At 41.8% G+C, this 17308-nt stretch overlaps 1 protein-coding gene across 1 annotated transcript; it reads right to left on the bottom strand.

Moving 5' to 3' along the window:
• Nucleotides 1-373: 373 nt before the first annotated feature.
• Nucleotides 374-15536, bottom strand: trmt2a (tRNA methyltransferase 2 homolog A). The gene is made up of 13 exons (XM_017725215.2): nucleotides 15441-15536; nucleotides 14654-15103; nucleotides 12984-13285; nucleotides 11060-11168; nucleotides 8613-8794; nucleotides 7279-7393; nucleotides 6300-6415; nucleotides 6106-6217; nucleotides 5690-5812; nucleotides 5002-5077; nucleotides 4783-4899; nucleotides 3923-4019; nucleotides 374-888 (listed from the first exon to the last, which is right to left on the bottom strand). Exons 2-13 carry the CDS (start codon nucleotides 15095-15097, stop codon nucleotides 717-719), a joined length of 1965 nt encoding a protein of 654 aa, XP_017580704.2. The 5' UTR covers nucleotides 15098-15103; nucleotides 15441-15536; the 3' UTR covers nucleotides 374-716.
• Between the last annotated feature and the right edge of the window lie 1772 nt (nucleotides 15537-17308).

The raw sequence follows: 17308 nt of genomic DNA, 5'->3' as shown, positions 1-17308 counted from the left end.
GCGTCTTTTACATTGTGGGAAAATTTCATGATGCTTGGACCAATAGAAATGCTCCAAAATGGCTTGGAATAAAATCCCTTTCCATTAACTTGCATTAAAAGTAAAGAGGGTTTTTGCCCTCTCCTGTAAAATGACCTGTCAAGGGTGTATCCTGCCTTGCGCCCAATGACCGCTGGGACAGGCTCCAGCTCCCCCCGCGACCCTGAGGGAGCAGCGGGTTAGAAAATGTGTGTGTGTGTGTGTGTGTGTGTGTGTGTGTGTGTGTGTGTGTGTGTGTATGCACGTTTTTCTTTGGACAGCGATGATTTGTCTTTTTACTGCTAAGCAACCTCATAATTCAGAGGATCCAGCGAAACGTCCATGAGACAGAAAGTATCGGCTTTGGGGCATTTTTTCTTTACCGCAAGTCATGATATCCACAATTTTTCCTTAAAAACACGACCGATTTTCATCATAGAGGAAACCAGCTTGGTCCCAGAGTCCCTAAGGTTGGTTGTTACATGACGCCCATTACAGAGTAACAGCACAATTTCTGAGGCCTTTTCTAAGCATGATTTGAGTAACTGGGTCTCCAGCTCTTTTCTGAGTACAGGGGAATAACAGTGCATGGGTAATCGATTAGATGGTTCAGATGCCAAAACCCTGGAGCAGTTCCCTCTTAAATTATCCAGCTTACTAGTCCCTCAGGACTGCAGCACACTGGTGCCTCCCAGGCCTCAGTTCTCAGCGGTTTGTGGCTCGGTGCTGTTCGCGTTGGCGCTGTAGTCCACCCTCTCGAACAGCAGGATCGTTTCACAGTGCATGGTCTGGGGGAAGAGGTCCACCGCCATCGCCCTGACTGGACGGAAAGGATTCCCTCGGACACGGTTGGAGGGAGCTCGGCAGAGACTGGGAGACAGTGGAAAGAGAGGGAGAACAGATTAGTGCAATTTTAATGAACGGATCGGAATTTTTTCTACCTTTATCAGCCACCTCGGGTATCATAATGGGTTCTTTGGCATAGAAGAACCACTTTCGGTTCCGCAGAAATGTTCTGTGGATTTTTCTTCCAAACAAATAACTGAAACCACACTATAATGTGGTTATTCCAGGGTGTCGCTGCCAAAAAAACACCTTTATTTTTAGGAGTGTAGGACAAGGGTGTTTTAAATTTAATTCAATACGGTCCAGTTAGAGAAACTTTCCTCAAGCAAAAGATCCGGAACATCATAATGTCCAACTTGCATCATGATCCAGCGCCATATGCTGTTTACTAAAGTAGCCGAGTAGGAATATCAACATCTTATACAGTCGACAGCTGAATATCACATCAAATCAAGTCCAGTTCGGTCAGATTTCAGCAACATTTACTGAACATCAGCTCAAATAAAGTCCAGTTCGGTCAGATTTCAGCAACATTTACTGAACATCAGCTCAAATAAAGTCCAGTTCGGTCAGATTTCAGCAACATTTACTGAACATCAGCTCAAATAAAGTCCAGTTCGGTCAGATTTCAGCAACATTTACTGAACATCAGCTCAAATAAAGTCCAGTTCGGTCAGATTTCAGCAACATTTACTGAACATCAGCTCAAATAAAGTCCAGTTCGGTCAGATTTCAGCAACATTTACTGAACATCAGCTCAAATAAAGTCCAGTTCGGTCAGATTTCAGCAACATTTACTGAACATCAGCTCAAATAAAGTCCAGTTCGGTCAGATTTCAGCAACATTTACTGAACATCAGCTCAAATAAAGTCCAGTTCGGTCAGATTTCACCGACATTTACTGAACATCAGCTCAAATAAAGTCCAGTTCGGTCAGATTTCAGCGACATTTACTGAACATCAGCTCAAATAAAGTCCAGTTCGGTCAGATTTCAGCGACATTTACTGAACATCAGCTCAAATAAAGTCCAGTTCGGTCAGATTTCACCGACATTTACTGAACATCAGCTCAAATAAAGTCCAGTTCGGTCAGATTTCACCGACATTTACTGAACATCAGCTCAAATAAAGTCCAGTTCGGTCAGATTTCAGCAACATTTACTGAACATCAGCTCAAATAAAGTCCAGTTCGGTCAGATTTCAGCAACATTTACTGAACATCAGCTCAAATAAAGTCCAGTTCGGTCAGATTTCAGCAACATTTACTGAACATCAGCTCAAATAAAGTCCAGTTCGGTCAGATTTCACCAACATTTACTGAACATCAGATCAAATAAAGTCCAGTTCTGTCAGATTTCACCAACATTTACTGAACATCAGATCAAATAAAGTCCAGTTCGGTCAGATTTCAGCAACATTTACTGAACATCAGATCAAATAAAGTCCAGTTCGGTCAAATTTCACCAACATTTACTGAACATCAGATCAAATAAAGTCCAGTTCGGTCAGATTTCAGCAACATTTACTGAACATCAGATCAAATAAAGTCCAGTTCGGTCAGATTTCAGCAACATTTACTGAACATCAGATCAAATAAAGTCCAGTTCGGTCAGATTTCACCGACATTTACTGAACATCAGCTCAAATAAAGTCCAGTTCGGTCAGATTTCACCGACATTTACTGAACATCAGCTCAAATAAAGTCCAGTTCGGTCAGATTTCACCAACATTTACTGAACATCAGCTCAAATAAAGTCCAGTTCGGTCAGATTTCACCAACATTTACTGAACATCAGCTCAAATAAAGTCCAGTTCGGTCAGATTTCACCAACATTTACTGAACATCAGCTCAAATAAAGTCCAGTTCGGTCAGATTTCACCAACATTTACTGAACATCAGCTCAAATAAAGTCCAGTTCGGTCAGATTTCAGCAACATTTACTGAACATCAGCTCAAATAAAGTCCAGTTCGGTCAGATTTCAGCAACATTTACTGAACATCAGATCAAATAAAGTCCAGTTCGGTCAGATTTCAGCAACATTTACTGAACATCAGATCAAATAAAGTCCAGTTCGGTCAGATTTTACCAACATTTACTGTCAGTTTCCTCTTTTTAGATCACGTCATGTGGAATAACTTCCCTCTGACTCACTTTCTTCTCTGACTGCTGTTTCTCTCCTCGTCCCTCGCCTGTGCGGCGTCACGCACTCGAGTCTCAGAGCTCATCGTAATGCACAGATCTGATTGGCTGAGCAGCGTCACGTGTGATATTTACATCTCATCTGATTGGTCTGAGAGACTCCCGGGCCACTAAAGCTACTGTAAAGGCTAGAAAAGCTACGCCGATTAAAAAGAACCACCCTGTCAAAATTAAAGAATTCTCCATAGTTTGTTAGCTATAGGTCCAGGTCCACATAGGACAGCATCTGGGTCCAGACTGGGACGGCGGTCCACTTATTAGTGACCTCTGCTGTGGGACGTTACATGAACACGGGACTATAATGTCAAGACCAGGTGCTGGATGCACCAACTCCCATTTCCTCCCGTTAATTTGATTTTAAATGTCCACGTTTAGGCATAGAGGACATCCACTTGCCAGTTTATTGGAAACCTATGTGTAGCTGCATTCACTGGCCATTATACCGGAAACACCACCATACAGGTGCACTTTTTAGGTTTGCAGTTATAGACTGTTACCCATAGGTTGCAGTTTATCAGCCACCATTTGTTTAGCTGCAAGACAGGTGTACCTAATAACCTTGCAGTTCAGTGTAGGGCATTCTGGAAGTATCGGTGAAGCATTACATGATGAGGAACTATATAAGTGGAGCAGTCTTTCCCAATTCCAGTCCTTGGGACCTGGACTGCACATTTTTTGTGTTTGGTTAACTTGTTGATTAAAATGAAAATAAAGTGTCAGATGAAAGAAGGCACAGTGTCTAATTGGGGTGGGGTGGGGGGCTTGGGGAAGGGGGTGTGTTTGGTCTCCCAGACTGAGTTCGGGAACCACTGGTGACGTCTACATTAAAAACGTGTTCAATGTTCAATGTTACTTACTCAACAAAGTTGTTCATGGCTGCTTTAGCGTTGCATGCTACGTACACCAGCCTCTTCAGATGCTCCGCTCGTCTGATCGCCAGAATGACTTTGGAATCTAAGCAGACAATACCTCAGAAAATTAGCTTACTTCGTTAAAAAAATCAATTAATTTATTACTCTTGATTTTTTATTATTATTAATATTACCATTAATATTTGATTTTACAAAGTACCTTGAAATTTAATGGTTTCATAACATGGATAAAATATTTCCTTCACTTTCTTAAAAATAAGACACTGTTCTTGATAAATTTGCAAACTTTTAAGAAGGTCATCATTCAATCAGTTCACCCAGCTGGCTGGGACAGTGTAGTGGGTAACACCTCTGCCTTCAACACTGTAGACTGGGGTTCAATCCCCACCTGGGCAAACACCCTGCACTGTACTGATAAGAGTCCTTGGGCAAGACTCCTAACACCACCTTGGCCTACCTGTCGCTCTGGATAAGAGCGTCAGCCAAATGCCGTAAATGTAAAACGACCCCTTTTGAATTCACTGTTTTTGTGAGGTCATGAAAACCAAGACATTTACATATATCCACCTATCCGCCCATTCACAGTGAACTTATAAAGAACCAGGCACAGTATATGGCAGACAATCAGAAAAGAGCTCATTTACATAAACCAGTTTTAAAAGCAGAGCAATAAAAACAGCTTTTCTGGATCTCAGGGATAAAGACAGGCTGTAAAACTGTCAAGCAAAAAGGAATTCTGGCTATTTTTGCGACATAAAACACCAAAATGCAAGAAAACTGTAGGATCTGCGCCCATTGTAACTGTATATAAGTGATGTATTATTCGTGGTAGTTATATTACTTACGTAGTCCTGCTCTCGGAGGATCCACGACAGCAGTAACGTTAGGAGAGACTATAGCGTTGAGTACGGTGGGGAAAATGTCCTCTGCTTTGCCACAGTGGAACTCTATGTTGGTCAAGCCTAACGAAACAATTCAGTGCAAAAAAAATCAAAATTTTTATTTTTCATTTTTTTCCATTTTCCCTTTGTGATTAATATTACATAAACAAATCTGGTGCCTACCGTTAGCTTCAGCGTTCACCTTTGCGTCTTCCACTGCTTCCTGACAAAGTTCGATTCCAATCACCTTCTTCACTCTCTGTTAAAGCAAGTATGTTTTATTTACAAAGCACAATCGACCAAAAGACCAAAAGTATCTACACAGCTGGAAAATTTGGTTACTTAAATCTACACTCATTGCTCATAAAGTACACAGGTGTTCAAATGCACATAAACCAATCAGGCAGAACATCATGACCACCTCCTTGTTTCTACGCTCACTGTCCACTTTATCAGCTCCACTTACTGTATAGCTGCACTCTGTAGTTCTACAGTTACAGACTGTAGTCCATCTGTTTCTCTGATACTCTGTTACCCTGTTCTTCAGTGGTCAGGACCCCCACGGACCCTCACAGAGCAGGTACTATTTGGGTGGTGGATCATTCTCAGCACTGTAGTAACACTGAGGTGGTGGTGGTGGTGTGTTAGTGTGTGTTGTGCTAGTACGAGTGGATCAGACACAGCAGTGCTGCTGTTCCCAGAAGAGTAGAGGCTGCATACGGTGGATGAGCACAAATGTCTGGACATATTACACTGTTCCCACATGTTCTGTGTTCAGCTCTGGGATCAGTTCCGTTATCATGATTTCAGTTTGAGTTCGTAGGTGAGACAAATATAAAATCAGCCTTAAATGATACTTTGAAATGTTTACCTTGGCCAGAGAGATGCCAATGGTTCCTGTTCCACAGCAGACATCCAGCACGGTGCTCTCATGGTCCAGCTGTGCCCATTCGCCCACAGCCGAGTACAACACCTCTGCAGCAAGGGTGTTCGTCTAGAGAGAAAGCTCACCATAAACTTGCAGTATGGTGATGAGAGGATAACAGCTGGCTCTCCAGTATGGACAAAGGACTAGTACTGTGATTATACTGCTACATATGAGTGTAATGCGGTTTTATGAAAACAACAACTTTAATTTATTTATTGATTTGTGCACTGTGAAGGTTCGGCTTGGTTTTGGGGCAGTTTAGAAGGTCTGAGTTTGTTTGGCGTGTCCACATATGCACAGAAAACCATGACTCAGTGGACACTGAAGTGACCCAAGTGTGAAAACACCCTGAGACGTACCTGGAAGAACGAGTGAGGGGAAATGCGGAATTTCAGGCCAAGCAGTTCCTCATGGATCCACTCATCGCCGGCCACGAGCTCACACGGCAAATCCTCTGTACCTGCAGACGTCCTGCGGGAATAAACGAACGAATAACGGAAGTAAAGTTTAAAACTAACTTTCTGGTCCTCGAGTCTTTCCACGCCACTCTTACCTTTGTCCGATTCTCACAAAGTGCAAAGACGTGATTCCGCTTGCTTTCCCTTCTCCATCTGTGAAATACTGTCGCAACGAGTCCTTCAGAGACTTGATCTCCTCTTCTGGCAGTTTCTAAGTTTAAAGAATAAGAATTAGGTTTATTTCAACAAATATGTTACATACATGAGCAATTCATTACAAATATGTCCATCATCTAACATGCTAAACAGACCTGACAAGTTAATCCATTCAAAGATATAATATAAAGATATATTAGTCCATTTGTGTCCAACAATATACAACCCCATTCCCAAAAACGTTGGGACAGTTTAGTGCCTGGACTCTTAATATGGAGCAATGCTGCTGTAATACATGCAGAATGTGGTTTTACACCGTCTTGCTGAAATTATCAAGACCTTCCCTGAAAAAGACGTCGTCTGGATGGCTGCAGCCAAAACATGTATATATCATTCAGCATTAATGGGGCCTTCACAGATGAGCACGTCACCCATGCCATCTGCACTAATGCCCCCCTAAACCATCATGAATACTGGCTTTTGAACTGTGCATTGATAACAAGCCGAGGGGTCTTTAGTCCGGAGGACACAGTGTCCTTGATTTCCAAAAAGAATTTCAAATGTTGATTCGTCGGACCACCGGACACTTTTCCACTTCCCCTCAGTCCATTTTAATGAGCTCAGGCCCAGAGAAGGTGGCAGCGTTTCTGGATCCTGTTTATATTTGGGTTCTTCTTTGTGTTTTAGAGTTTAACAGCGTTTGTGGATGCAGTGATGAACTGTGTTCACAGTCAGTGGTTTTCAGAAGTGTTTCTGAGCCCATGCAGTGATTTCCACTACAGAATCATGTCTGTTTTTAATGCAGCGCCGCCTGAGAGCCCAAAGATCACGGCCAGCAGATACTGGTGTTCAGCCTCGTCCCTCACATACAGAGATTTCTCTAAGAAATAAAAGAAGAATGAATGTCCTGTGGTCTACCTGCGGATTGAAGAAGACCATAGCCATGATCTGGTCGGTCCTGCTTGTCCGCACTGTCAGCTGCCTCCAGTGACCCTCATACGTCTCTGGACTGTACACTGCATAAGGAGTAGTCCTGTCCAGACACAACTGATTATCATGTATACATGGTAGCTTTGATAGGTTCTGGGAGCTTTAGTTACTGTGCAGTGGCTGTTTTTCCAAACCTCAGAAGAGCCCAACAGGCATCCGCCCAACAGGCATCCGCCCAACAGGCATCCGCCCAACAGGCATCCGCCCAACAGACCAATTTAATGGGGTAAATTAGATTTTTTGGTGGACTGGTACTTCAGGAACCTTTAGAATCCTACATTTCTCTTGGATTTTATGTTTTACTGTATTTTACCTGGTTATTCTAACCTCCCTTTATCCCTTATAATTACAAAAGGCTGTTTTTGTTCCTACACCCTTAAAAATAATGGTTCTTCAAGGGTTCTTCAATAAAAAAATTCTATATGAACACTCAAAGAACCCTCTGCATGATTAAAAGGTTCTTTGAATCATGAAAGGGTTCCTTAGATTGATGGAAAAAGGGCATGGATGTGCTATAGACCATTCTATGTAGAACCTTTTTGAAAAGAGCTCTATATAGCACCCAAAAACATTTAGAGCACTTCTATTGTATTGAGCTTGACACCATGACAATAGAAGAACCCTTTTCGGTGCTGTGTAGAACAATTTTTCAAAAACTATTTAGAACCATCTATAGCACATTCTCCATTAATCTGAGGAACCCTTTCATGATGCAAAGAACCCTTCAATCATGCAGAGTGTCCTATACAGAACCATTTTCTTTACCAAAGAACCCTTAAAGAACCATCTTTTAAGAGTCTACAGCCCTAAAAAAAAGGTTATTCTATTGTTATGGTGTCAAGCTTGTCATAACAGAACTCTTTTTGGTGATTTATAGAACCCTGTTGAAAAAGGTTCTATATAGAACATCCTTCCTCACTCTGAAGAATCATTTTATGATGCAAAGAACCCTTTAATCATGCAAAGAGTCCTTTGAGTGTTCATGGTTCTATATAGAACTGTTCAGAAACCACATGAAACACGAGAATATATATATATATATATATATATATATATATATATATATATATATATATATATATATATATATATATATATATATATATATATACATACACACACACACACACACACACACACACACACACACACACACGTATATATATGGCAATATTACATGGGCTGAGGAGTGGACATTGCCAAACAAGACAACCACAGTTGTGAATTTAGGACGTACTCTGTCTAAATACTGTGGAAAATACCTGATATACTGCTGGAAGGCCTGGACGACCCTTTTGGCATCTTTAGGGATGTGGATTGTGTCCGAGGGGCTCACCACCGCACAGGAGCCGCCTTTGTACTTGCCCAGGCGAAAGCCCACCGTCTTATCCTCTCCATCCGCCCCCGTGCCGATCACAAACTCACACTTGTTGCGATACTCCGTCTGCGGATTGAAAAGCCACAGTTCAGTTCATGATGTTCGATCAAAGCATCATTTCATACACACACCTCTGCTGTAATAAAGCCTCGTATCTCAGGAATACGTTCTTACCTTCAATGTATGTAAATGTAGGGAGCTTTTACTTTGAACCATTGAACTTAGTTTTTATTTTGCTTTTTGGGTCAATTCCGATTACAGTTATGAAGTACAGCATTTACATGTGACAGTCATGTAACACATGCCATGGTTTGACACGTCAATACTGACAGAAATCTGTTATGTTTATGAATTCGGATCATTTTTGATCAAAAATTTACCAAGCGCCTACAAAATTTGCTGAAAGTGCAATAATTTTGATGGTGATTCATTCTGTTGATTACTGCCCAGTGAAAATAAACATTTAGCATAAGGTGGACGTTTTTTGACTTTCTGTCCTCTTGATTTCATGCCGAGTGCTAAAACTCTGATACACAGCAAGACAGGCTTTTAAAATGACAAATCAAGCTGCATTTTCAATATTAGATATTTTTAGTACTCGAAATCAATGAAACCGAAAGCCCTTTGTTTATAATATGAAGGCTGAAAGCAGAGATGTAGTATAACGGTATCGAGTGGGTTGTGGGTGAGTTTGGAGCTGGATTGCTGGCTGATGGAGGCTCACAGGTGGATGAAATCACTCTGGGTGGTGAGACAGAGTCTGACGAGTGATCTGATTGTGAATCACGCCGCTGTTTTAACCCTTTGTTGGGACACGAAGGGCAAAAAGCAGAGCAATAATATCAGTATTTTGGGTGATTTTCCGAGCCGAATTAGTCAGTGATGCTTACGTCACAGCTCGATGGCATCACACCACATAGTTAGGGGCGGGTCTGCTGAGCGTCCTGATATGTGTATCATGTCTGTAGCTTAAACCGTCCTGAAGTTATGAAGACTAAAATAGCTGCTGGCGTAAAACAATTAAATAATAAGAGTTACTGAATGACAGCCTCAAAGTTCAAATACAGCGTTCAGACTAATCAGCCTTGAATCATGAAAGGGTTCTTTACATTGATGGAGAACATGCTGTAGATGGTTGTATATAGAACCTTTATGAAAAGGGCTCTACATAGCACCAAAAAAGGTTCTTCTATTATGACAAGCTTGACATCGTAACAATAGAAGAACCTGTTTTGGTGGTATACAGTCTTAAAAAAAGATGGTTCTTCAAGGGTTCTTCAGTAAAGAAAATGGTTCCATATTGACCCGTGAACAAAAAGAACCCCGCTTGATTAAAGGGTTCTTCAGACTAATGGAGAATGTGGTGCAGATGGTTCTACATAGTACATTGAAGGAGCTTCTTCTCTTGTTACAAGCTTCTTCAACGTTCTATAGCACCAAAAAGGGTTTTATACCGTTATGATGTCAAGCTTGTTAAAATTGAAGAACCCTTTTTGGTGCTATACAGAACCCTTTTCAAAACGTTTCTATATAGCACCATCCATAGCATGTTCTCCATCAATCTGAAGAACCATTTCACAATGAAAAAACCCTTTAATCATGGAAAGGGTTCTTTGAATGTTCTTGGTTCTACAAAAGGTTTCTATGGTTTCTCTGATCTAAGAAATCAGAGCAAGGTTTAGAAATCTGATCTAGAAATCTGATAGAGGCTGGATCGTAGCTCCGTAATCAGATTTCTCAGTGCAGTGAGCTCTTACTCGGATTTCTTTCTGTGTAAAAACAGACGGCGGTACTGGAAATAAGCGAGAAGCAGCAAAAAACACTTGTTTGTCGTGGCGCGACGCTCAAACCGACTACATCCTTAATGAAATGAAGGATTTAAATATTCTTCATGTTCTGGATGATTTTGTTCAAATTTTCAGGTAAAGTGGCACAAAGCTTTTTGGGTCTTCTTCCAGTTTTACGTTACGTTTATTGTCTGGTTGTAAAGCAGAAATCTGATTACTGTCTGACTCCTGCAGACCTGGAGTTTCCCCATAATCTGACTACCCAAGTGCATGTAAACTCATTGATCAGATTACTGGCAAAATCTGTTTTCTGCAGTTACCGGATTATTAAGTGCATGTAAACACAGTCACGGTTTCCAAGTCACAATACAGGGCAGCCAATCATTTACATGAATCAGTCTCAAAGGTAGAAAAAAAAAAAGACTTTTATTTTGCAAAATGATGGCACTGGTAAGAAGATTCCAGCAAAAAATAAAGAACAGAAAAATTAAGATGGGGCACTTTTAAAATATTAGTAATATTTCTGAAATAAGGCACGATGTACCTGCAGAGGTGATGGTCTAATGGCCTCTAGGGGGCAGCACATGTTTCTGTTCTTCTCCTTCTGGACAAACAGCCAAGGGAGCATCGCTTTATTGTTGTTACCAATTTCCCTACAAACAGAACAACAAAGAAGCGTAAGAGCAGGCAGACAAACGTAACAGGGTTATTTCGGATGTCTCTGTGTCTCCGCAGCGGCTCCTGATGTGCTCTTTTGGTGGACACCATAAAATCGATATGAGAAACGTAAAGGATCTAAAACTGTGTTTGCTTATGATTCCATGAATTTTCTGTATACGTCATTTTTTTAATTAAATGTAACTGATTTAATTCAATTTCAACATGAAATTTCAGTGACGTTAAGGACAGATGTGGGTGGGAAGCCACGTGTCGTACGTTGGAGGCGAATCTCTCTTTTGCGGTTTTTCGTTTTTTTTTTACATCATTTGAAAAGGCCAGCTGCTCTTTATGAGAGGTCAAGATTTCATGATGGACAGACCAACAGAAATGGTCCAAAAGTACTTGGAAAAATGTATTTATCCATTTATTCTATTAAATAAATAATAGAATAGATAACAATAGAATTTATTCTATTAAATAAAAATAAATAATAAGAACATTTTTCCTTCCCCTGTAAAGTTACCTGTTGGAGATGAGATTTTGTTCTGACAAAAGGGACGTGTATCAATAAATAAATAAATAAACATATAATAAATAATAATATGCATTTCATATATTATATATACACACAGTGTCTCACAAAGGCGAGTACACCCCTCACAGATAATAAATGGTGGTCACACAAAATATTGACTCTTTGACCACAATGTGGACACGTTCACTGTGAGGTGGACTCACTTGTGCTGCCAGCTATTTACACATTAATGTCTGTGTGTTGTTCTTTTCAGAGGACAGTAAATCTGCACTGCTGTACAAGCTGCACACTGACCACTTTAACTTATATCAGGGTTTAATTTCTACAGTGTCGTCCCATCAAAAGATAGAATAAAATATTTGCAGAAATGTGAGGGGTGCACTCACTTTTGTGAGATACTGTGTGTGTTTGTATATACATACATACATACATACATACATGTGTGTGTGTGTGTGTTTTGGGCATCTAAGCAATTTTTTTAACAATGTACCTCAGCAGTGAGTTTATCACAATATACATTAGAATAAAGTCGTATTCATAATTCAGATAAACAGAAAAACAATAAACAGTAACAAGAATTTCTCGGGTCCATATTTTTCCTTGACACCTTCACAGAGACTCGTTAATATCATCAATTACATCATGAGCTCAATTTACTGAAGCACTGATTGGTCAAACCAGGAGTTGCTTTGGGGCAGTCGTGGGCTGGAGGTCAGGGAACCAGCCCTGTGACCGGAAGGTCGCCGGTTTGATCCCCTTGGCTGACAGTCCCTGACTGAAGTGCCCTTGAGCAAGACACCTAACCCCCAACTGCTCCCCGGGCGCCATGGATAGGGCTGCCCACTGCTCCGGGCAAGTGTGCTCACTGCCCCCTAGTGTGTGTGTGTATGTGGGTGTTTCACTGCACAGATGGGTTAAATGCAGAGGTCTAATGTCACAGTGTGCAAACACAGAGACAAATGGTTGTTAATTTTAATTCCATTCTTTTATGTTTAACTACATATAATATGAATATTAAAAATGGATAAACAAACACACCAACATCCAGAAAATCACACACACACACACACACACGTACGTATATAAAGGTCTATATCTCTGTTGTAGTCATGACGACGTCTGCTTCCTATCCCCACCACCGTAAAGACATCTGAACCATTTCGTGCCAAACCGCTCTGAGCGATCCTGTTCAGACTGTCTGAATGATGCAGCAACATTACTGATAACTCACTCCTGACGTCCCTGCAGGCACTCAAACACATGCTACCGTTACCTGGCCAGTGTCTGCAGGACAGCCTCCACCTCCTGCTCCTTCCTCCTCAGCTGCTCTTCGTAGGGCACCTTCCACAGAGGGGTCACAGCGTTGGCGATCTGGATGCACAGTGGCTCATCGTCCTCCACATCCTGCCCATCAGCAGGACGCTTACAGTCAGGCTGCCCGCTGTCCACTGCTCCCTCATCCTGCCTGCGCTTCCTAACGATGGGGTCAGCTTTGGGCTTGGCCAGACGCACACTCAGAACTTTCCCTTTCCACTGCATGCCGTGCACCAGCTTCATGGCTTTGTCCCTCTCCTCCTTCAAAAGAAGACTCGAGATTCAACATTCATAGCCAGGAGAGCTGGAATTCAATTCGAATGAACGTTTCTTTTAATCCAAGTAATTATTTGAGATTAATAAAACTTAATTTACAGCTGCTTTTTACTATATGGAGTCTTTTTTTTTACATTCTACTGATGAACCACTTTTTTTACAGTGTAGATTTCACACCAAGCCGCTCTTAATGACTTGTTTACGTCTTAATTTAATCATACAAAAATTCTGAAACATCAGTGGAATTCCCCTTTAACGAAGCAGGAGATCCCTGCATTGGAGAGAAAGACAGATCAAGCCTCAAATCTTGACTCAGTTACTGCCTCATTTTCTCTGAAATATCTCTTCCTCTTATTCTCCAGGGCATATTTCAGTTGGTCCGTCTGAATTTTTTCGTGACTAAATCGTAAGGCAAATTATTCAGTAACTGCATGAAACAAATGATAAATTTGTCTTTTATCTTTTATAAAAGCTCCGCTCAGATGAACAGACCGTGTGTTTTATGATCTCCACATTTCACTACATGCTTACAATTTACTGCTGAAAGCCAAAAATCTCCGCCGCTCTTTGTGTTATTTTCTAAAAGTGATGTTTCCAGAGCAGATCACTGAAGAGACGCCGTCTGTTTATAGTTTAGAGCCCAGATTTGGGGAAAAACATATGGAATATGAACGTTATGAAGAACATGACTAAGGCCGGTGGTCTCGAGGAGTTTAAGAGGCTAGTAGTCTGTGCGCTTGTCTGATCTGTTCAGTATGTTATACATCATGCATGTGTGCACTCACCAAGACAAATGCCTTGTTTTGGGCAAAGTTAAGTGATTCTGATAGTAAAATAGCTCAAACTGTGTGCTGTGATATTGTAAACTGTGTATTTCAGTAGTTTTGACATGCCAGTCTACTTTTAAACGCTCAGCTTGAGTGAAGAACCTTAACAAAAATGATCTTAGTAGTTTCTAAACAAAAAGTACTGAACTGGGTCAGTTTGGGGCAGTCGTGGCCTGGAGGTTAGGGAACTGGCCCTGTGACCGGAAGGTCGCCGGTTTGATCCCCAGTGCCGACAGTCCATGACTGAGGTGTCCTTGAGCGAGACACCTAACCCCCAACTGCTCCCCAGGCGCCGTGGATGGGGCTGCCCACCGCTCCGGGCAAGTGTGCTCACTGCCCCCTAGTGTGTGTGTTCACTAGTGTGTATGTGGTGTTTCACTTCCCGGATGGGTTAAATGCGGAGGTGGAATTTCCCCGGTTGTGGGATCAAAAAAGTATCACTTATCACTTAAATATCAGAAAATGAAAAGCGGTACTGTGCCATCTCTGGTCGGATCACACATAAGAGTCTAAACCGTGTGCAAACCTTATTCTTGAACGTGACAAAGGCGAAGGTCTGCCTCCCGATCAGCTTGATCTTGTGCGGGTTGAGGCCCTGCTTATTCAGGAACTTCTTCAGGTCGTTGAAGCCGATGTACTTGGGCAGATTCTGAATCTCCACCTTGAAGATCTCTGAAGTGAAGAGATCCCCTTTGATGTAGCGGTAGACACCGGAGCTGCTGCCATCATCTTCTCGCTTGCCCTCTGCAGCAGGAGGCTGATCCTCCTGGTTCTGCACCTCCACTGGTTCAGGTTCAGCGGCAGAGCTTTTCATAGGGACAGATGAATCGGGCTGGGAGCTGCAACATCCGTCTTCTCCTCCCTTGCCTTCTGACGCAGGCTGATCCTCCTGGTTCTGCTCCACCACCAGTTCAGGTTCGGGGATTAATGAATCAGTTGGGGTGGTAGTATCAACAGCTGCATCTGCCATGGTGATCTGAGAGAATGTGTGATCAGTGCATATCAACAGACACAAGGATTCACATGCATGATGTTTCCACTTGTTCACTAAATCTGCTCATTTCCTGTAGGACACCTTTAGATCCCATTAGGGAGCCATCAAATGCATCTGCACTCAGCCCCAGAACACCTGTTAAATCGCCAGAATCCTTTATAGCTGTATATTAAACCATCAGCAAAGCACAAAATACCCTTACAGACTACTGGACCCCTCTAGGAACTGGCAGAAACTTTTAATGGTTCCTGGGGTTTTTCCATCACACATCACGCATGACGCGCAGAAAGCAAAAAGTAAACAAAAAAAGCCAACAAACCTGATAAATCTCAGCTTTTCTACAATAATAAAGCAGCTACAGGCAGACTTTCTGCCACAGCACACACGCAAGCTGCCATTTTGCATTCATACGAACCCACGTGTGCAGTAGTGATGGGGAGTGGGAGTCGATTCCAAAGGAATCGATTCTTCGACTCGGGTCGACTCCTGGCCAATGAATCTAAGAGTCGAAATGCTCGGAGTCGACTCTGACCGTGTGAGTTTGTTTAATTAGCAGGGTTTAATCCACGTTAGGTAGCACGTTTAATTCACGGGAACGAGATCCTAACACGTAGCCAGACTTAGTAAGCCGTGATCTCGTTCCCACACCTTGCTAAATCATGGCCACAACTTAATTATTTCATTTCCCACACCTTACTAAGTCATGGCCACACATTAGGATCTCGTTCCCACGCGTTAATAAAGCGTGGCCACGCCTTATTTTTTATTTATACAGTATGTCAGTAGTGGGCTCTGTAGTTCTCTATGGAACCCCGCAGATGACATCCTGTGGAAATAAAAATAATGCACTGGCCAAATAAATATTAACACATGGGAATGAGATCCTAACTTGTGGCCATGACTTAGTAAGGTGTGGGAAATGAGATAATTAAGTCGTGGCCTTACTAAGTCGTAGCCACGCCTTATTTTTTATTTATACATGATGTCACCAGCGTGGTGTAAATGGTTCTATATAGAACCTTTTTGAAAATGATTCCATATACACTATATTGCCAAAAGTTTTCACTCCCCCATCCAGATCAGTGAATTCAGGTGTTCCAGTCACTTCCATGGCCACAGGTGTATAAAGCCGAGTCCCTAGGCCTGCAGACTGCTTCTACAGACATTAGTGAAAGAATGGGTCGCTCTCAGGAGCTCAGTGAGTTCCAGCGTGGTACCGTGATCGGACGCCACCTGTGCAGCAAGTCCAGTCGTGAAATTTCCTCACTACTAAATATTCCACAGTCGACTGTCAGTGGGATTATAACAAAGTGGAAGTGATTGGGAACGACAGCAACTCAGCCACGAAGTGGTCGGCCACGTAAAATGACAGAGCGGTCAGCGGATGCTGAGGGGCATAGAGCACAGAGGTCACCAACTTTCAACATTTTGGGAGAGTCTGTTCAACATAAATGATGAACTAACCTAACTTTGTGTAAATAGAGCTCAATATAGAAATATGTCCACATACGCAGTCGAGACTGATGCGGCTTTTTTCTGAATTTCTACAAACACCATTTCATTTTATAGTAAATGAGTTTGGGCTGGTTTATGTTTATGAACAGACGCCTACAGATCAACATAGTAAAGGAGCTCATCTGTGATCCTGAGTTTAAAGCCAGTTTTTATTCAAATTAAACTTGGAACTAAGTTGTAAATAAATCTGAAACTGAAACTTTGCTTGTGTGTAAAAAGTGATTTCAGAGCCACTCGGTTCTCCCTGATGGAAACTGTTTACCTTCAGTGTTTTGTGCTTCTGATCATTTTAATAGACGTCAGCGTCACTAATTAATGACGTTCTATTAAAAGACTGGTTTACCAAGAGAGACGCTGGAGGACTTTCACCTGAAATGAGTTCATGAAGCCAGTCTGGTTATAAAAATGATAACAGGACATCAGAGCCAGAATTCCTCTTTTAGTACTTTTACTTTATACTTAAGTACATTTGAAGGGAAATACTTTAGTACTTTTACTCAAGTGGAGGTCTAAAGGGAGGAACTTCTACTTTTACTGGGGTAATATTTTAACTTGGGTGTCTCTGCTTTAACTCAAGTACATGGTTTGTGTACTTCGTCCAGCACAGCCAGCATTACGTACAAAAAAAAAAAGATTCACAGCTGGCCAAGACCCCTGGCTCCTATCAGCACT

This window comes from Pygocentrus nattereri, chromosome 20, assembly GCF_015220715.1.
Source record: "Pygocentrus nattereri isolate fPygNat1 chromosome 20, fPygNat1.pri, whole genome shotgun sequence".
NCBI lineage: Eukaryota > Metazoa > Chordata > Actinopteri > Characiformes > Serrasalmidae > Pygocentrus > Pygocentrus nattereri.
The sequence above is the reverse complement of the archived record's forward strand: the minus strand, read 5'-3'. Positions and strand labels throughout refer to the sequence as shown.